General features: G+C 46.7%; 1 protein-coding gene across 1 annotated transcript in view; it reads right to left on the bottom strand.

Moving 5' to 3' along the window:
- USP50 (ubiquitin specific peptidase 50) overlaps nucleotides 1-21,334 on the bottom strand; it is a 61,843-nt gene extending 40,509 nt beyond the window's left edge. The window contains exons 1-3 of the mRNA XM_075342765.1: nucleotides 21,233-21,334; nucleotides 20,188-20,373; nucleotides 4,882-5,077 (exon numbers count right to left, since the gene is read on the bottom strand). Of these exons, the coding sequence (XP_075198880.1) occupies nucleotides 4,882-5,077; nucleotides 20,188-20,373; nucleotides 21,233-21,273 (423 nt within the window). The 5' untranslated portion in view covers nucleotides 21,274-21,334. The remainder of the gene's footprint in view (nucleotides 1-4,881; nucleotides 5,078-20,187; nucleotides 20,374-21,232) is intronic.
- Between the last annotated feature and the right edge of the window lie 976 nt (nucleotides 21,335-22,310).

The raw sequence follows: 22,310 nt of genomic DNA, 5'->3' as shown, positions 1-22,310 counted from the left end.
AAAATGCAGCATGTTCATTCTTCCTGCGTTTTTGTCAACATTTGTCCCAAAAATGCAGCAAAAACGCATGTTGTGAAAAACGCACCGAAAACGCACCTACAATTACAAGCGTTTTTTGTGACATTTCCAGGCGCTCTCTGACAAGGTGCAGTTTTGGCTGCAGTTTGTAAACACAACAAGATGCAGCGTGCGCATGTAGCCTTAGAATCACTGGGATCTGTTGAAGCGTTCCAGAGCTATAACCTCATGAAGTGACACTGGTCAGAATTGCAAAATTTGGTCTGGTCATGAAGGTGAAAATTAGCTCCGTCACTAAGGGGTTAAAGTGTGGTGCTTTCATCTGACAAGTGCTACAATGTTCCCATCGTTAGATAGTACAGTATATCAGCCTGTGATATACTGTACATCTAATGACTATGTGGACAGAACAATAAAAAAAAAGTTGTGGTTCCTGGAAACAAGAGAGGAAAATTGAAAGTGCAAAAGCATAAAATCACTCAGTCAGGATATCTTTATATTTCTGAAATGCTTTTTCTGTATTCTCAGCCTTTAAGATATTAAATGCCCTTTGTTTTTGTTTTATTATACTTTGTACAGTCTTATTTATCCATAGTGGTTTCTTTTTATTCCGGGACATTTTATTACCAGAGGGTACAAGTTTTTTACAGGACTCTAGCAGTATATCCTTTAACTTACCCCATTTATGTTCAGTATCCCCAGTTACTATAACATTGTCCCAATCTACACATTTAAGCTCTTCCCTTAATTTGTTGAAATCAGCTTTCCTAAAATTCCAGGTTTTAGCATTTCCCCTTTGAAATGTTCTATTAAATATTACTTTGAAGCTTACTATATTATGATCGCTGGTGCCCAAATGCTTCCGGACTTGTAGATCTGAAATTGTAATCGGTCTATTTGACAGGACCAGATCTAGCAAATTATCTCCCCTTGTCGGTTCATCTACCATCTGAGAGAGGAAATTGTCTTGAATTGTAGATTAGAACCTACAGCTTTTAGCACAGCCAGAAGATTCTATGTCCCACTGAATGTCTGGATAGTTGAAATCCCCCATAATAAGAACTTTATTATTATTATTAGCTGCCTTTTCAGTTTGTTGCAGCATTTCACCCTCTACCTTTTCAGGTATGTTAGAAGGCTTATAGCAAACTCAAATTAGAATTTTTCCATTGTTCCCCTCCCCATGTACATTTACCCATACTGACTCCTCATTGTTGCAGTTCCCCCCAATGTCATCATTCAACACAGGTTTTAGGTTAGATTTGATAAATATACACACCCCACTACCTTTTTTGTCTTTCCTGTCTTTCCTGAATGTAGTATAACCCTGTATGTTTGTCACCCAGTAATGGCTTTCATCCAGCCAGGTTTCCGTAATGCCCACCACATCATAATCTATGGTTGACATAAGAGTCTCCAATTCATTCATTTTGTTTGCAAGACTTCTTGCATTTGCCAGTAGACATTTAATATTATTAACACATTTATCTCTTCTAGCCTCCCTACGTTCCTTGCATGTCCCATCCCCCTCTAATCCTTCATTGACCCCTATCGTCTCATTGTCTCTATCTGCTCTATCTATCCCCTTATTTGCTCCACTACAATCCCTCCTACCCGGATCCTAGTTTAAAAGCTCTCTCCCCCCAGACTCCCCATAGTCTGCAGGACTCATGCAGCCCTAAACCATGACACTCCCACCACCATGCTTGACTGTAGGCAGGACATACTTGCCTTTGTACTCCTCACCTGATTGCCGCCAAACACGCTTAATACCATCTGAACCAAATAACTTTATCTTGGTCTCATCAGAACATATGACATGGTTCCAGTAATACATGTCCTTAGTCTGATTCAGCAAACTGTTTCCGGGCTTTCTTGCACATCATCTTCAGAAGAGGCTTCCTTGTGGGATGAAAGCCATGCAGACAGGTTGCCCCCCACCCCTTTATCCTCTGCAGCAATGCTGGCAGCACTCATATGTCTACTTTGAAAAGACAACCTCTGGATATGACGCTGAGCATATGCACTCAACTTCTATATCAACTGTGGTGAGGCCTGTTGTGAGTGGAACCTGTCTTGTTAACACTAGAAGTCCCAGAGGGGGTTCATTTAACATTTCTACCTTTGGAACCCAGAGACGGGTCGAATGACCTGAAGGATTTTAGCTAACATTCTATAATCACCGTGTTTTGTTCTGTAATTAAGGCCATTACTGTCGCACCACAGGAGGTTGTTGTTTTCCATTGAGTTTAGCCATTTAGTTTCTAGTTAGTTCTATTCAGTTTGGACTAAAGGCCACGTCTCACTAAGCAACATCGCTAGCAACATCGCTGCTGAGACACAACTTGCTAGTGATGTTGCTGTGTGTGACATCCAGCAACAACCTGGCCCCTGCTGTGAGGTCTTTGGTTGTTGCTGAATGTCCTGGACCATTTTTTAGTTGTTGCTCTCCTGCTGTGAAGCGCACATTGCTGTGCGTGACAGCGAGAGAGCAACAACTGAATGTGCAGTGAGCAGGGAGCCGGCTTCTGCGGACACTGGTAACCAATGTAAATATCGGGTAACCAAGAAGCCCTTTCCTTGGTTACCCGATATTTACCTTCGTTACCAGCGTCCGCCGCTCTCATGCTGTCAGTGCCGGCTTCCTGCTCCCTGCACACATAGCCAGACTACACAACGGGTAATTAACCCGATGTGTACTCTGGCTAGGAGTGCAGGGAGCCAGCGCTAAGCGGTGTGCGCTGGTAACCAAGGTAAATATCGGTTTGGTTACCCGATATTTACCTTAGTTACCAAGTGCAGCATCGCTTCCACGCGTCGCTGCTGGCTGGGGGCTGGTCACTGGTTGCTGGTGAGATTTGCCTGTTTGACAGCTCACCAGCAACCCATGTAGTGACGCTCCAGCGATCCCTGCCAGGTCAGGTTGCTGGTGGGATCGCTGGAGCGTCGCTTAGTGTGACGGTACCTTACACCCCGCTGTATGGTCTTGGCCACTGTGCTGCAACTCAGTTTCAGAGTGTTGACAATCTTTTTATAGCCTAGGTCATTTTAATGTAGAGCAACAATACTTTTTTCAGATTGTCAGAGAATTCTTTGCCATGAGGTGCCATGTTGAACTTCAAGTGACCAGTATGAGAAAGTGTGTGCGCGATAGGACCAAATTAAACACACCTGCTCCCCATTAACACCTTGTAACACTAATGAGTCACATGACACAGAGGAAAAATGATTACTTGGGGAAAAGTTTGGCCATTTTCACTAAGGGGTGTACTCACTTTTGTTGCCAGCAGTTTAGACATTAATGGCTGTTGAGTTATTTAGAGGATACACCAAATTTACACTGTTATACAAACTGTACACTGACTATTTTACATTGTATCAAAGTGTTATATCTCCACTGTTGTCCCATGAACAGATAGTTTATAAAATATTAGCAAAACTGTGAGGGGTGTACTCACTTGTTATATACTGTATATACAGTATATCTTTAAAAAAAACCTAAACTTTACACTTATTATTAGGAGACTGTTTGTATAGACATGACATATACTTTACTAATATATTACACTAATAGTAGCTGCTTTTACCTATTTTATTAAGGCCCTTTCTTACACTACATCACTTTACCCCTGCTAGTCGCAAAGTACAGTTGTGGTTTATGGCATAGAAACATTGGCTAATGGGACACATACTACCTTAAAGCCCCACTCCAGTGTCTTTTTATAAATTAAAACCGGAGACCGACCGAAGTGCTGCTGGAAAAAGATGAAGCCACTGGAGGGTGAGTATAAGACCAGGATCAATGAACTTACAGTTAAAGCACCACTCCACCACAGCCTCTGAGATATTAGCAGAGGTAGTGCCACACTGGCGTTAGGAAGCGGAGTTCAATCATACCTTTAGTTGAGAGATTGGATGCTGAAAAATCTTTAATCTAGCTTCCAGAAATACACTGCTTGTTTGGTTGGTGTGTGCATTGGGCTGGGACTACGTGGGTCAGGTCTTACGTTCTTCATCCGCTCCTGTATGCTGGCCTGGCTTTTATCCCCCTGTTTTCCTTTATGTCTTTTCCTTTATGTCTGATGCGTGCGCAGTAGCATTGGCAAGTATTTAATTAACTCTTCAATAAGATGGTGTCTGACTCAGCGCCTAAGCATAGCGCTATTTCCGGCGCTAACTTATTGAAGATGGTCTCCTCCTGCTTCCTATGCTATTGCGAAGAATGGCGTATGCGTCCTCGCATCCATTTCCCTCTTCAACACCGTGGGAGTGGGCATGGTCACAATAGATGAGGAGCCCGCCTAGCAGCAGCAGGACCCGAAGCAGGCAGAATGCTTGGAATCAAGCTGACCCCGGAAACAGCATCGGACATATAGCAAGCAGGAGGAGACCCTCTTCAATAAGTTAGCGCCAATGATGGCGATATGCACAGGCGCTGACTTCGACGCCATGTTACTGAAGAATTGCTTTAACTTTCCAATGCTACAGCACACATGCCGGACATAAAGGAAAAGGCAAAGACGGGAAAATAACAGCCAGGCCAGAATACAAGGGCAGATGAGGAACATAAGACGTGGCCCACATAGTCCCGCCTCGATGCACATGCCAATAAAATGAGCAGTGCATTCCTGAAACTTGGATTCAAGATTTTTGAGCATCAACCATGCAATTTGTCAATTAATGGTATAATTGTATTCAGCTTCCTAGCGCCAGCGTGGCACTGGTTTTACTTTATTTAGCAAAACTCATGCTTAATGGTTCCCTTTAAGTATTGTGTAACACCATTGATTCTCTATACAAACACAATAGAAGATTATTTTATAAAACTGCCTCCTTGCCCTTCTCCTATATATATTTACTTACATTTGATAGGTCTTCATGTAATGCATTGAGGGTGTAAATCAATAATTCCTGAGCATCCTGTTGAATGCGCTTCCCGAAAGGTGGATGGACTTTATTCATTACAGACAAGAAGTCTTCTGGGGACACATACTGGTCTTTCCCAAACCACATGTCTGTCATTAGGTTAGCAAATGCATTCACCATTTCTTTTTTCTCTCTGTGAAAGAGCCATAAAACCTAGAGTTGTCAGCAATACACGAGAAATGTTTTCTTTTTTTGGCGTAAGGCATCAATATAATGACTAGCTCCCATGATGGATTATACATCTAATTCTTAATAAGCACAAGATACATTTTTACATAGATAAATATGGGCATTAGAAATAGATCACTGCACAGACCTAATCATTAATTGCTGGTTACCACAATAATAATATATCAACCCAAAGAAAGAGTGGTATGACTCCAATTAATTAAAATCACCATTTTTATTGATACAAAATAGAATAAAATTAGTTCACAACAAGGGTCCTCAGTTTTAAGTAAGTTGTACCGTACACCAGATTAGATCAGTAATAATAATTTATGTAAGGCATCAATATATATGGTATAAATAACCACCTATATTAAGCATATACAACTGTAATATAGTACTGCAGTTACATAGTTTAGTAAAGTATATAGTCTAGTACCAAAAACAATGCAGTTACAATTGAGACAGTTATATAATTAAGGTTAAACCCAGTAAGATCAACTCTGCATGTGACAAGGCGCTCACAGTGAAGTTAATTGCATCCACATAAACAAACAGGACTGTTTGTTGCGGTACCGTCACTTACACTGGTCAGTATGGTTAACCCTTAGTGTATTTTCTTGATCTCCTGTTTTTGAGTGTGATGGAAGGTTACTAGTTTATGCCGGTTTATGTGGATGCAATTAACTTCACTGTGAGCGCCTTGTCACATGCACAGTTGATCTTACTGGGTTTAACCTTAATTATATAACTGTCTCAATTGTAACTGCATTGTTTTTGGTACTAGACTATGTTCACACATCCACAGGACACATCCTAGTGTTGCCTGTTTTTTCCCTGGACAGCACACTAAACCGTAGAGTTTCATTGATCCACACACATCATTTTTAAATACATATCTGTGCCTCTTGTAAGTGAGACTCAGATTATGGACAGGGGTCACACTAGCATACGGCATCCAATGTGAGCGCATCGGATGTGATTTGCTAATGACCCTCAGCTCCCTCTCTGCTGCCAGTGTGAGCCGAGTGTCATGCGACTGTGATCCGTTCCGGAGTTCGGAACACAGCTGCGGCGGAAAGGGAGAGATTAATCCCCCCATCTTCTCCATTCTCAGCCTGTGCATATATCACACTGCACTTGGATGACATCCGTGTGCAGTCTGATGTTTCTCTTGCACAGATAGACTTGTAAGGGTCTGTGTGATACGAGACACAAGTTTGATTAGGGCTGAGGAAAAACTCGCAGATCTGAGCTGCTGCATTGTCTTAAATGGGACCAAGTGCAATGTGAGATTTTCTCACTGCACTTGTGCGAGTCATATGCCAGGGTGACTCTGCTCTATGTCCTATTCTCATCCATTTTGCAGATCACACTTGACTGTTATAGTCTATGGGGATGAAACACAGAAAACAGACTTTATAGTTCAGAGTTCTATCCCTTTTTAAATGAGTCACTAGATAAAAGAGTTCTTATTTTTGTATTACATTATACTGGTGTGCCGCTCCAGCAGCGGCCGAACTGCTCGGATCCGGGGGTGAGTGCTCGTGGCTCAAGGGTCTCCAGACCCGGGAACTAGGGGCCACACTCAAATGAAGAAGGGGCTATTTACAGGGGAGATATAGTTCTGACGCCACCCGTGGTGTGCGATAATGAGGAGTACCGCCACTGCCGTTGGGAGTACCCGGGATGATGGAGTGGGGCAGCTAGGTGACATACCTCCACAGGTAGGGGATTACCCCAGGACTCTGGATGTTGCCTTGGGAATGTAGGAGCTCGCAGGCTCGCCGGTTGCAGGGGTTAATCAGGTACTCACTCAGAAGAATGCAGACACTAACAACGTAGTAAACCAAGTCTCTGACTGCCGCTGTCTCCTGAGGGGAGCTCGTCCGGGTCCCGTCCCCTGCAGCACTGCCTGGTGGTCTGTGGCCTCTCTCCTGGCACCTGAATTTAGATTGTCTGTTGCGGCCCGTCAGCCTGGAGCTTTCCGGGCCCCGCTCCCTGCTGTGGCTAGCAAAGGATCTTGCTCTCAGGGGTTCATGCTTGGGATTTCAGTGGGCTGCTTTTATTGGAAAGCCCTATCCCCCTCGTTGCGCTAGTGCCCCTGATCTCTGAGCTGGTGGGAACAGTCCATAGAGGCCCTGTCCTCTGAAGGTTAATTGCCGGGTTGCTTGCAGCTTCTCCCCGACCTAGGGCCCGTGTACCCCATCGTGCCTTCGGTCCCAGCCCAGCTGTTGAACTGTGACTGCTGGCTATCCTCCGAGATTAGCCCAGCACCCAGTCACAACCTCCCGCGACCGGGTCTCCGACTCCTCTGGGTCCAGACCACCGTCTTCAACCTAGGATACTTCTCCTCTGGGAGCTCCAACTCCCAGTTTCCTCGAGGTCCTCACTGCTCAAGGGCTACCACTGAACTCTGGGGAGCTGCTACTCCCAGCTCCTCACTCACTGGGAGCTACTTCTGTTCTTCAGGGAGCTGCTACTCCCAGCTCCTCACTCTTTGGGAGCTCTCACTATTCTGCCTGTCAGCTTTGCTCTGCTCTCCACTTCCTCCCTCGCTGACTTCCCCCTTCCCACCACTCTGTCTGACCCCTAGGTGGACTGCCCTATTCCAGCTTAAGCAGCCCACTGGGGTGCCTGACAGGTGTGGTGCAAGGTATCACTAGGATTTGTGAATGCTGGTGGAGGCAGTACTGCAAGATAGGGACCCAGAACCATGGGGGGTTGAGCCCTGCATGGGGAGAGAAAGATTGTGCAGAACCCTGTGACGACCTGACTAGTCCAGGGCGTCACACTGGTATTTACCATATTTGTTAAATTGCATCATGAGGGTGCAGCAGCAGGAGCTTAATTTGGGTGTCTCACAGAAATTTGGGGATATTTAAATATATTTTGAATATCGACCAAGTTACATGACCTTTATTCCCCCTTGTGGTTTTAAATGTCTTAATTTATATTATGGCATTATATTGGAAGAGAAATCTAGATGTGGGGAACAGAGCGCACAATAGGTTGATACCCTATGGAGGGAGAATGGCTAAGTGCTGGTTAATGCTCATCTGGTTGAGTTGTCACTGGCACAACTCTTATGTAGGCTGCTGCTGCCCTGTGGCTGGTGGATGAATCCTCCAGGAAATATTGGAATCCACTTGGATAAAAACATGTTAGGTGGGCTGCTCTGCTGGAGTAACTGATTCTTCTACAATGATGACAATCATAGTATCATAGTTTTTAAGGTTGAAGGGAGACTCTAAGTCAGACCTGGGCAAGGGGCGGCCCGCGGGCCACATCCGGCCCGCCTACTCTCTGTGACCGGCCCGCCTGGCTCAGGGCGTCCTTGCTGGCCGGTCACTGATGAGGGCAATCTGACCTGTTGTCCGGAGCTCCAGGCTCCGGGACGCCCGTGGTCAGATTGCCCTTATCACACGCTGCGTGCCGGGTAGGAAACAGAGGACAGATCCTGCAGCTCCGCACAGTCAGTGCAGGCAGCGGAACGCAGGAATCTCTCCTCTGTTCCCTGCCGCAGCTTTCTCTGTGACACGTGCGCCCTGATATCGTCAGTACGGCGTGTGTGTCATTTGAAAAGTTCCCGGCCGGCAGGAGAAGCTGCTGCAGCGGCGGGGGCCGGATGGAGAGAAGCAGCGGCTCCTGGGAATACAGCGTCGGCACAGCCTGGGCATGTGAAAGAAAAGCCGCTCAGCGGGGAGCTCGTACGGAGGTGCCTGAGGAGGGGACAATAAGAAGAGAGGTGAGTGATTACTAGTAACCTGCGGGGGCAATGGGGGGGGGGGGGGGGGCGGGGGTTAACTCTTGACAAATATTTGGGGTGTAGTGGTTTAGTATATGGGAATGTAGTTTTACAGGTGTGGTATATGGGGGGGGTGTAGTGGTGTAGTATATAGTGGTGTAGTATACTACAGGTGTATATAGGGGTGTAGTGGTGTAGTATAATACAGGTGTATATAGGGGTGTAGTGGTGTAGTATAATACAGGTGTATATAGGGGTGTAATGGTGTAGTATAATACAGGTGTATATAGGGGTGTAGTATAATACAGGTGTATATAGGGGTGTAGTGGTGTAGTATATAGTGGTATAGTATATAGAGGTGTAGTTTATTACAGGTGTAGTGTATAGGGATGTATATTACAGGTGTAGTATGTGGCGGGTGTAGTGATGTATATGGGGATTGTGTGTGTATGTATGTATACATTGTGTGTATATGTATATATATTATATACACACACAGTATATATGCGTGTGTGTATATATATATATACAGTTAGGTCCAGAAATATTTGGACAGTGACACAAGTTTTGTTATTTTAGCTGTTTACAAAAACATGTTCAGAAATACAATTATATATATAATATGGGCTGAAAGTGCACACTCCCAGCTGCAATATGAGAGTTTTCACATCCAAATTGGAGAACGGGTTTAGGAATCATAGCTCTGTAATGCATAGCCTCCTCTTTTTCAAGGGACCAAAAGTAATTGGACAAGGGACTCTAAGGGCTGCAATCAACTCTGAAGGCGTCTCCCTCGTTAACCTGTAATCAATGAAGTAGTTAAAAGGTCTGGGGTTGATTACAGGTGTGTGGTTTTGCATTTGGAAGCTGTTGCTGTGACCAGACAACATGCGGTCTAAGGAACTCTCAATTGAGGTGAAGCAGAACATCCTGAGGCTGAAAAAAAATCCATCAGAGAGATAGCAGACATGCTTGGAGTAGCAAAATCAACAGTCGGGTACATTCTGAGAAAAAAGGAATTGACTGGTGAGCTTGGGAACTCAAAAAGGCCTGGGCGTCCACGGATGACAACAGTGGTGGGTGATCGCCGCATACTTTCTTTGGTGAAGAAGAACCCGTTCATAACATCAACTGAAGTCCAGAACACTCTCAGTGAAGTAGGTGTATCTGTCTCTAAGTCAACAATAAAGAGAAGACTCCATGAAAGTAAATACAAAGGGTTCACATCTAGATGCAAACCATTCATCAATTCCAAAAATAGACAGGCCAGAGTTAAATTTGCTGAAAAACACCTCATGAAGCCAGCTCAGTTCTGGAAAAGTATTCTATGGACAGATGAGACAAAGATCAACCTGTACCAGAATGATGGGAAGAAAAAAGTTTGGAGAAGAAAGGGAACGGCACATGATCCAAGGCACACCACATCCTCTGTAAAACATGGTGGAGGCAACGTGGGCATGCATGGCTTTCAATGGCACTGGGTCACTTGTGTTTATTGATGACATAACAGCAGACAAGAGTAGCCGGATGAATTCTGAAGTGTACCAGGATATACTTTCAGCCCAGATTCAGCCAAATGCCGCAAAGTTGATCGGACAGCGCTTCATAGTACAGATGGACAATGACCCCAAGCATACAGCCAAAGCTACGTGCAAAAAAGTGGAACATTCTGCAATGGCCAAGTCAATCACCAGATCTTAACCCAATTGAGCATGCATTTCACTTGCTCAAATCCAGACTTAAGACGGAAACAAGCAAGACCTGAAGGCTGCGGCTGTAAAGGCCTGGCAAAGCATTAAGAAGGAGGAAACCCAGCGTTTGGTGATGTCCATGGGTTCCAGACTTAAGGCAGTGATTGCCTCCAAAGGATTCGCAACAAAATATTGAAAATAAAAATATTTTGTTTGGGTTTGGTTTATTTGTCCAATTACTTTTGACCTCCTAAAATGTGGAGTGTTTGTAAAGAAATGTGTACAATTCCTACAATTTCTATCAGATATTTTTGTTCAAACCTTCAAATTAAACGTTACAATCTGCACTTGAATTCTGTTGTAGAGGTTTCATTTCAAATCCAATGTGGTGGCATGCAGAGCCCAACTCGCGAAAATTGTGTCACTGTCCAAATATTTCTGGACCTAAATGTATATATATATATATAATATATGTGTATATATATATATATATATATATATATTGTAGAACCTAGTTAATTATATTAGTCCGGCCCTCTAAAACCATCCAAGCTTCTCATGCGGCCCCATGGGAAAATTAATTGCCCACCCCTGCTCTAAGTCCATCTAGCTCAACCCGTAGCCTAACATGTTGATCCACAGGAAGGCAAAAACAAAAAAAAACAATGTTGCAAACAAGCTCCAATGGGGAAATAAATTCCTTCCTGACTCCACATACGGCAATCAGACTAGTTCCCTGGATCAACACCCTGTCATAAAATCTAATATACATAACTGGTAATATTACATTTTTCAAGAAAGGCATCCAGGCTCTGCTTAAATGTTAGTAGTGAATCACTCATTACAACATCATGCGGCAGAGAGTTCCATAGTCTCACTGCTCGTACAGTAAAGAATCCTCGTCTGTGATTATGATTAAGCCTTCTTTCCTCAAGACGTAGCGGATGCCCCCGTGTTCCAATCGCGCGCCTAGGTGTAAAGAGATCTTTGGAAAGGTCTCTGTACTGTCCCCTCATATATTTATACATTGTGATTAGATCCCCCCTAAGCCTTCGTTTTTCCAAACTAAATAACCAAAAGTTTAATAACCTGTCTTGGTATTGCAGCCCAGCCATTCCTCTAATAATCTTGGTATAAGGTTGTTTATGCACAACTCAAGTCAACGCGGCACCAGTGTCTTTATCAAGGAAAAAAACAAAGGTCAATTATTATTATTAGTGATGAGCGAGCATGCTCAGGTGCTCGGTACAAGTAGTGAGCGAGCACTACCATGCTCGGTGCTTGGTGCTAGTGATGAGCAAGCACTACCATGCTTGGATGCACGGTACTCGTAATGAGCGAGCACTACCATACTCGGGTGCTCAGTACTAGTGGTGAGCGAGCACTACCATGCTCGGGTGCTTGGTACTAGTGATGAGCAAGCACTACCGGGCTCGGTACTAGTGATGGGCGAGCACTACCATGCTTGGGTGCTCGGTACTCATGTCGCGGGCGGAGGAGGGGACGCCGCGCCTCTCCCTACTGCTCGGGTCCGGCTGCCGCTGCTGCTGCGGCCTCTGCTGCTCGGTGGCTCGAGCGATGGGCCGGATCCCTGGGACTCGAGCGGCGCTCCTCGCCCGTGAGTGAAAGGGGATTGGGATTTGGGATTGTTTATTGTCCATGACGCCACCCACGGTTGTGGTGATTTGTTGACACCACCGCTGCTCTGTATGGGGATCCCGGGAGTGGTGGTATGGAGCAGCCAGATGTTAAACCTCCCCTCCGTGGGTAGGGGGTTGGTTGTCCCGGGGGCCCAATGATGAGGTGGGTGATGCAGGGCTTGGTGCGGTGCAGGGACGCGGGGGCAGCTCTGTGCCTTGCGGCACTGTGGTACTCACTCAGCCTGAGACGATGACACAGTTCTCGGTAAAACACACGGCTGGAAAGACGGTTCCCACGGACGGCTGCACTTGCTTTCCCCAGTAGGTGACGGTGACGGTCCCTTTTCCCTGCACCTAAGATGATGATGGTTGCGATGGGTTCCCACCGGTAACCCGCTCCCCGGCTTGGATATGGGCTGGAGGAGCCCTACTTTGCCCGCAGGCGCTGGCCCTGAGAAACTGGTGCCCTGGCGGTGGCGGTGTCTCTCTGTTACGGTTGGACTGTTGCCTTCAATCGGGACTTGGTTGTTAGGAGACAGACGCCCCCTTCACTGACGGATTTGGCAAATTATGGCGACTCCTAGCCTTGCCGGGATCCGAAAGGCCCCTGCCCTGGTGCTGACTGTTCTTCGTATACTGCTCCAGACCGCCGGGTCACCACCCGTCCGCGATCTTTCCAGCAACCTCCGAGCAGTCCCCCTGCAGACTATCACCGCCGTCTGCTGACCTTGCTGTCACTGTCCGGGGCACACACCCGGACCAACTTCAGGCTTTACTACTGTCACTTTTCTGTCACTTCAGCTTTTCTCTTTAGCTCCATTACTGCTTACTTCTACTTCACTCCCCTAACTCCACTCCTCCTCAGACCCTAGTCTGGCTTCAACTGCCTGGTTCTCCTGCCTCCAGGGCTGTGAACTCCTCGGTGGGTGGAGCCAACCGCCTGGCCCACCCCCTGGTGTGAACATCAGCCCCTGGAGGAAGGCAACAAGGATTTTAGGTTAGCCTTGGTGTTCCTAACTGGGGTGTAGGGTGTGGTGGTGTTATGACCTGTGACCCCTGGCTTGCCCAGGGCGTCACATTCCCCCTTAGCAAAATGCAGACCGTCCGCGGGCTGCCCGTCCAACACCGGTTTTATTTTCTGAAAAATATATAAAAGAGAATAACACACATACAACTTATGACATCATCCCACATCGGGAGGTTCAGTCCTTAAACGTTGCTAACGGTTTACGGTTACGGTCTCCGCTCTCTCCCACCCAAGCAACCTGGCCCTGATGCTGCCCCTAAAGCCCAGGCAGCACCCCTTTACCCCAGTCCTGCACCAAGTCACCCGAGCGGGATCTGTCCTTCCCCTCCAGAGGGTAGCCACCGGTTCCTGTGGTGGCTGGGCCCCAGCCTGCTCTGCTGAGGACCCTCCCTCCAACCTGCCTCTCCGGAGGCGGCAACTGCGAAAACGGTAACGGTAAAACAACTTATTTACAAGCCACTAACGTTTGTGGTTGCCCTGCAAGTTCACGGGCTTGTCCATGAGCAGTTCCTCATGCAACTTTTTAAACGGTCCCCACGGGGACAACGGTGCCGGCTACGGCCTGTTTCCAATCACGGTTATTCAGATGATCTTCACGGTTTCATTTTACTTATCATCATCTGTAGAACTTTTCCAAACAAACAAAACTCAGACAAACTCAGTGGTGGTCCCAACGGGGACTGGACAACGGTGCTCCGCTGCCCTACTCCAAGTCGTCAGCTTCATCTGAGGGAGGGGGCGCGGCGCTCACATGGGACTCCTGGCTGCCCCTTAGCTTAGCGTCCAGCGCGAACTACCCCCTCTCCCCACAGTGCCGGGTATACTGCACGATGTCGCCCGGCATCAGGTTACGGCCGGGATGCTCCTCAGGCAGGTGGGCATTCACATCCCGCCGGGCTATAAACACTTCGGCCTCCAGGCCCGGTTCATATATAAACCCATAGCCCCGGCGGACATCAAACCTCCTCACCTGCCCTTCGTACAGCGGGCCCCGGACACGGAACGTTGCTTGACGGAGGTTCTCTTTTTCTCTAATTGCTCGGGCCACCAGCTCCGCTTTCTTCTTCTCTCTTTCACCGATCTCCAGGCCCAGCGGTACCGGCTCCCTGTCCCAGTACGGCGCTGCTGCGAGCTCCGGCGCACGGGTCGGGCCCCGCAAGACCTGTTGGATATTGCCCACTGCTGGTACTCTGGGCGACATGTCCCGCGGTGACGTGGCCTTGGACGCCGCCTTGCAGCAACAACCCGGCGCTACCTCAGCCGAGGTGTGGGGGATGGGCACAGGGGCTTTCCACAGCTGGGCCTTCGGCACGGAGCGGGTCATCGGCTCCGGCTCGGGGACTTTCTCGGAAGACGCCTCCGGTTCGGTCTTCGGAGCCTTCCAGGGCAACACCTCCGGTCGACTACGGGCTCCGGCTACAGGTCGGCCCGCCTGGGCGGGCATGCTGGGTATCGCTACCGGTTGCGGTGGTAGCGGGCCTAATGGCGGGGTCACGGCTTCCGAGACAGGTGGCGAGGGAGGCAGCGGGGGGAGAGGGCTTGGACCGGGTCCCGCAGCCGCGATGACCGGCCCTTCAAGGGCATCGGGGCGTGGGTCACTCACCCTCCCTTCCTCCGCTTCCTCCTCGCGTCTCCGCACGGTTGCTATAACGTCCGCCATGTCGGTCTCCCACTCCTCCATGAGGAGCTGCATCTTAACCTGCAGCCGTTGGTAGAGCTGCGCGGTCCGGATCTCCACCCACGCCGCAGTTCCAGGCGCGGGGGCTACGGTGTTGCGGGACGGCATCCACATGCTGCTGGCGGCTTCTCCCAGGAACAAGATGTCCGCAGAGTCCTGGCGTCCCTGCTTTTATAGCCGCGCTCACATGCAGCTAGCCGCCATTCCGTCTCCTTCAGCCTCTTTCCGGCCCCTCCTCTCTCGGGGCGGGGTTTTGGCCTTCGCGCCTCTACTACTCGAGAAGACGCTCGAGCGGGAACTTTTCGCGCCAAAGATGGCAACTTCTGAAATTTTTCGGCCGGATACCTCCAGCGGTCACAAGGCGCACCTCTAGCCAACGGCAGAGTGGTAAGATCCTGTTCGTGATGCCAAGTTGTCGCGGGCGGAGGAGGGGACGCCGCGCCTCTCCCTACTGCTCGGGTCCGGCTGCCGCTGCTGCGGCCTCTGCTGCTCGGTGGCTCGAGCGATGGGCCGGATTCCGGGGACTCGAGCGGCGCTCCTCGCCCGTGAGTGAAAGGGGATTGGGATTTGGGATTGTTTATTGTCCGTGACGCCACCCACGGTTGTGGTGATTTGTTGACACCACCGCTGCTCTGTATGGGGATCCCGGGAGTGGTGGTATGGAGCAGCCAGATGTTAAACCTCCCCTCCGTGGGTAGGGGGTTGGTTGTCCCGGGGGCCCAATGATGAGGTGGGTGATGCAGGGCTTGGTGCGGTGCAGGGATGCGGGGGCAGCTCTGTGCCTTGCGGCACTGTGGTACTCACTCAGCCTGAGACGATGACACAGTTCTCGGTAAAACACACGGCTGGAAAGACGGTTCCCACGGACGGCTGCACTTGCTTTCCCCAGTAGGTGACGGTGACTGTCTCTTTTCCCTGCACCTAAGATGATGATGGTTGCGATGGGTTCCCACCGGTAACCCGCTCCCCGGCTTGGATATGGGCCGGAGGAGCCCTACTTTGCCCGCAGGTGCTGGCCCTGAGAAACTGGTGCCCTGGCGGTGTCTCTCTGTTACGGTTGGACTGTTGCCTTCAATCGGGACTTGGTTGTTAGGAGACAGACATCCCCTTCACTGACGGATTTGGCAAATTATGGCGACTCCTAGCCTTGCCGGGATCCGAAAGGCCCCTGCCCTGGTGCTGACTGTTCTTCGTATACTGCTCCAGACCGCCGGGTCACCACCCGTCCGCGATCTTTCCAGCAACCTCCGAGCAGTCCCCCTGTAGACTATCACCGCCATCTGCTGACCTTGCTGTCACTGTCCTGGGCACACACCCGGACCAACTTCAGGCTTTACTACTGTCACTTTTCTGTCACTTCAGCTTTTCTCTTTAGCTCCACTACTGCTTCCTTCTACTTCACTCCCCTAACTCCACTCCTCCTCAGACCCTAGTCTGGCTTCAACTGCCTGGTTCTCCCGCCTCCAGGGCTGTGAACTCCTCGGTGGGCGGAGCCAACCGCCTGGCCCACCCCCTGGTGTGAACATCAGCCCCTGGAGGAAGGCAACAAGGATTTTAGGTTAGCCTTGGTGTTCCTAACTGGGGTGTAGGGTGTGGTGGTGTTATGACCTGTGACCCCTGGCTTGCCCAGGGCGTCACACTCATAATGAGCGAGCACAACCATGCTTAAGTGCTTGGTACTAGTAGTGAGCGAGCACTACCATGCTTGGGTGCTCGGTACTAGTGATGAATGAGCACTATCATGCGCGGGTGATCGGTACTAGTGATGAGTGAGCACTACTATGCTCAGTACTAGTGATGAGCGAGCACTACCATGCTAACATGATAGGTATTAGTGATGAGCGAGCACTAACATGCTTGGGTGCTTGGTACTCATAATGAGCGAGCACTACCATGCTCATGTGATAGGTACTAGTGATGAATGAGCACTACCATGCTCGGGTGATTGGTACTAGTGATATGCGAGTACTACCATGCTCGGGTGATCGGTATTAGTGATGAGCAAGCACTACCATGCTTGGGTGCTCATTACTCGTAATGAGCAGTTAGATGCATGTATCCGAAATATATCTGAGTATAAAGGAAGTCAAAGGGGAAGTTGAGCATTTTTCAGGAAAATCTTCCAGAATAATGCTAGAGTCCCCCAACTTTCATTATACTCGGGTACTTGAGTCGCACCCATCCGAGCACCAACTGTTCATTATGAGTATCAAGCACCCGAGCATGGTAGTGCTGGCTCATCACTAATTATCATCATTGTGGAACCCCCCGTTTACTCCAGCAGCGCAGCCCACCTAGCGTGTTTTTATCCAACTGGATCCAGCTTTACAATATTATGATTTGAGAACATTTTGACAATATTCTTTAAATTGGAGCTATACAGCACATTTGTTCTCGAAAGAAGCCGCACAGCCAAATAATAATGTTGTATGCCGCTGCTTCAACACTGCAAAGTGCAAGTGAAAGGGGTTACATTCAGACCCGCAAGGTTCTGAATCAAAATGGTTATGACTTAAGGTGAGCGAATCTCTTTGAGGCGAATTGATTACATCAAATTTTAGAAAATATTTGGATTCCCCAGAATCTGAATTTTTTGTGTGATTCGATCATTAGCAGCAAACTAGTGGTTGATCGACCACTTTTTTTTACATTTTTTTTATTTTTTTTTTTACATTTATTGATTATGTTCTGGGAACTGGAGAGACCTCAGAGCATACAATTTACATTAGAAAAAAATAATTTCCTGCTGGATTCAAACCTGGGGCAGATTAGATTATATCATTAGTTTTGACTTTTTTCAATTTGCTTGTCACCATTGCAGTACAGTCATGGCCAAAAGTTTTGAGAATGACACCAACATTATTTTTTCACATGATCTGTTGCCCTCTGGTTTTTAATTGTGTTTGTCTGATGTTTACATCACATACATATACATACATACATACATAATATAATTGCAATCATATTATGAGTACCAAAAGGGTTTATTGACAGAATGAGTCAATGCAGCAAGTCAATATTTCCAGTGTTGACCCTTCTTCTTCAGGACCTCTGCAATTCTCCCTGGCATGCTCTCAATCCACTTCTGGACCAAATCCTGACTGATAGCTTTCCATTCTTGCATAAGCAATGCTTGCACTTTGCCAGAATTTGTTGGTTTTTGTTTGTCCACCCGTCTCTTGATGATTGCCCACAAGTTCTCAATGTGATTAAGATCTGGGGAGTTTCCAGGCCATGGACCCAAAATCTCTGTTTTGTTCCATGAGCCATTTAGTGATCACCTTTGCTTTATGGCAAGGTGCTCCATCATGCTGGAAAAGGCATTGTTGGGCGCCAAACTGCTCTTGGACAGTTGGGAGAAGTTGCTCTTGGAGGACATTCTGGTACCATTCTTTATTCATGGCTGTGTTTTTAGGCAAGACTGTGAGTGAGCCGATTCCCTTGGCTGAGAAGCAACCCCACACATGAATCGTTTCAGGATGCTTAACAGTTGGCATGAGACAAGACTGGTGGTAGCGCTCACCTCTTCTTCGCCTAATAAGCTGTTTTCCAGATGTTCAAAACAATCGAAAAGGGGATTCATCTGAGAAAATGACTTTACCCCAGTCCTCAGCAGTCCACTCCCTGTACCTTTTGCAGAATATCAGTCGGTCCCTGATGTTTTTTCTGGAGAGAAGTGGCTTCTTTGCTGCCCTCCTTGAAACCAGGCCATGCTCAAAGAGTCTCCGCCTCACAGTGCGTGCAGAAGCACTCACACCAGCCTGCTGCCATTGCTGAGCTAGCTCGGCACTGCTGGTAGTCCGATCCCGCAGCTGAAACAATTTTAAGATGCGGTCCTGGCGTTTGCTGGTCCTTCTTGGGCGCCCTGGAGCCTTTTTGGCAACAATGGAAGCTCTCTCCTTGAAGTTCTTGATGATGCGATAGATTGGTGACTGAGGTGCAATCTTTGTAGCTGCGATACTCTTCCCTGTTAGGGCATTTTTGTGCAGAGCAATGATGGCTGCACGTGTTTCTTTAGAGATAACCATGGTTAACTGAAGAGAAACAATGATACCAAGCACCAGCCTCCTTTTAAAGTGTCCAGTGGTGTCATTCTTACTTAATCATGACTAATTGATCGCCAGCCCTGTCCTCATCAACACCCACACCTGTGTTAATGGAACAATCACTAAAACAATGTTAGCTGCTCCTTTTAAGGCAGGAATGCAATGTTGAAATGTGTTTTGGGGGTTAAAGTTCATTTTCTTAGCCAATATTGACTTTGCAAGTAATTGCTGTTAAGCTGATCACTTTTTATGACATTCTGGAGTATATGCAAATTGCCATTAGAAAAACTTAAGCAGTAGACATTGTAAAAATTAATATTTGTAGCATTCTCACAACTTTTGGCCATGACTGTACATTGTGGATTGCCACTCACTTGCATGACCCTGGAATTGTAGATTCCAGAATTTCCCCCAACAACAACCCCACCCCTCAAATCCCCTTTTACCTAATTATAACTACTCCTACTCCATTTTTCCTTTTTAGATCATTTTGTCCATAGCAGCGATTTCATTAAACAGATATAAACAGAAAAATACAGTGAAAGCTAGGTAAGGTCTTTGAAGCTATAAAACCTGGTGATTACATAACCAAACCATAAACTATCTTGCTCCCAGCCGTCACCCACACCAGCTTAGCAGCACCAAAACCACAACATTTTATTTTCTCCATTAACCAGACACACATGGGGGCCCGAGAATCTCCTCCGGGGTCCACCGACCAAAAATCACCAGGTAACCAACCATTCCTTGCCAATTAGGGGATCCATACCCAGATGGATCCACCGGACTAATTTAAACAACTTCAGCCACTCGTGAATAAACTTTTCGGGAGAGCGGGTGGGACTCTTGCACTGTCTCAAAAGAGCGGGAATGGTGACGCTCCACCCCCACTTCATCCTTTTAAAACCACTGTAGTGGGCCTACTCCTCCCCCCAGCAGACATCTTCTATTCCCCTCCAATCCTGGTCATGCTGGCCTCCACCCATGGCCCGGGGAGTAGTGCTACGACCTATCTTTCTGCTGCGATGTATCAGGAGCATACAGCAATCTTTGGCCGTGCGATCTGTGTCATGGCCAACAATGCCTTGTAGCCCCATCCTTATTATGTATGAATTTTTAGTTTGTTTTATTGTTGTATTATTATTCTATATAACATACAAGTCCTTACATTGAAATAATTTTAGAGCTGGTTATTAAAGCCCATTGAATTCAGAAGTATTAGATGTAAATGATCATATTCATTACCTACTGACAAACTTCTCAAACTGCCAAGAGAAGAAATACTCTACAAGTGGCGTGGTGCAGCTCAGACACTGTATGACGGCGTTCATGTAACAAGTATTTCCTAAATTACGCAGGCCAGTCAGTCCTTTTCTTTTTCTTTTATTTTGCACAGACATGTCATAAACAGAGGTAGTTGCTCCGACTTCGCTGTAGTAAAAAAAATGGAGAAAGAGAAAAGTTAGTAAGTTCTGGTCTTACTGAATTTTTCAAGTCATACTGTGCTGAGCTCACACATTGTGACAGTGGAGCAATATAAAGCCGTACTAACATTATATGGAATTATGCAGCAGGTGAAGACAGCACAGGGACTTTTACATCACTTCTGGACTTTAAGGGCTATTCTCATCTCCAAAATCCTATCCCAACATGTAGTAGGTGCAATAAGAATATTAGCAATTACTCCCAGTTATAAATATAGTATAGTTCCCGATATAGCCATGTCCCTTATTTTATGTGCAGGACATTACAGTAGCTCAGGTATTCAAGGTTATGACCATACATATAGGGACAGTTAGTTAGTTGATAGTGGTTGTAACCATGAATACCTAAGCTACTGCAATTTCCTGCACATGAGGTAAGAGACATAGCTTATCAGCAAAACTAAGGTATATTTCTACTTGGAGATGTTTGCTAATATTATTTTTATTACACCTACTACATATAGGGAGAAGAACTTGGAGATAGAAATAGCCCTTTAAGTTAAATGGATTAAAAGTGAACCTGTCCAGTGCATTATGCACCCAGAACCACGAGCAGTTCTGGGTGCATATTGCTAATTTCTGCCTAACCGTCCCTGTATCTAGTAGCATAGATAAAGAGATCTTTAGAAAAAGTATTTCTAAAGATCCTTTATCATATGCTAATGAGGCCCTGGACTAGACGCAAGGGTGTTACTTCCCCAGACTAGCCTGCCCTCTTAGCATGGTAGCACGTCCACAAGGATGTACTAACATGCTACTCAATGTAGTATTTATATATCCTGCATGTATGGATTTATGACACTTACACCTCAGTATTTGGTTCATTTTGCATTTTATTGCCATCCATCCCTGAATTTATTTCCTGGGAGTGGCCGCTATAGTATCATGGTCGATCACTTCTCCATGTCGTTGGGATTTTACAGCTTATAAAGGGAAAGCTCTAAAGTCAGTATTACATCACAGAGAGGATTTAGAATCCTGACATCTCTATTATGTTGGGTTCACACTGGACAATACTGTAGCTATTTGGTTGGATGTCCAACGTATCAGATCTCTTATGTACATGGGATTTTTGTGTTGGGGACACATTTATGTAACAAAAAAAGGCTTGACGTTGTAGAGTGGTGATTTTTTTACTGCCAATTGTATATCTTCAATGGGGGTAATTCAACACAAACAGCGATATCAAAGTAACACAAACTCCTCTGGCCATTGTGGCAAAACAAAAAGCCTGTGCCTCTTTGTGATTGCAAAGTGCTGAATTATGACAGTGTACGATCCTATTTTCTGGCCATTTTAAAGACACAATGAAAACCGTAAAAAACAATCTTGGAATTATATTTATTGTCTTTTTTTTTTTTTACCATACTCTGATTTTTTTTTCTTGCCTTCTAATACCATGTATGATAAAACAAATGGTATCATCATAGCTCCCAATCGTTCTAGATTCAGCGGGACTGTCATGATTTGAGGGCTTAGTCCCGCTGGTCACTGCTCTTGTCCCAAGTTTCTCTATTTACCTTCAAATTTGGCCCCATGGACAATCAGATAAAGGCCAGCATTAGAAAACACTGGCATGTCTTGGAAAACGACTCTGACCTAAAACATAGGACGGCTCTTGGTCCTTTGGTCACTTATAAGAGAAGCAAAAATCTGGGAGATATCCTAGTGCATAATAGATGGAAGGATCAAAAAAGCACATGGTTACAAAAAACCCCACTGAAGGGTAATTTCAAGTGTGGGAGTTGCAAGTTTTGCTCCTTCCACCTCACAGAATTTTACATATTGGAGATGTTACCATTGATATAGTGGACTTTATTTCATGTAAAACAAAGAATGTGGTGTATGTCATCTTCTGCCCGTGCTTACGATTCTACATCGGAA

The sequence above is a fragment of the Anomaloglossus baeobatrachus genome, chromosome 4, assembly GCF_048569485.1.
Source record: "Anomaloglossus baeobatrachus isolate aAnoBae1 chromosome 4, aAnoBae1.hap1, whole genome shotgun sequence".
Taxonomy (NCBI): domain Eukaryota; kingdom Metazoa; phylum Chordata; class Amphibia; order Anura; family Aromobatidae; genus Anomaloglossus; species Anomaloglossus baeobatrachus.
This window is presented reverse-complemented; position numbering and strand designations above follow the sequence as displayed.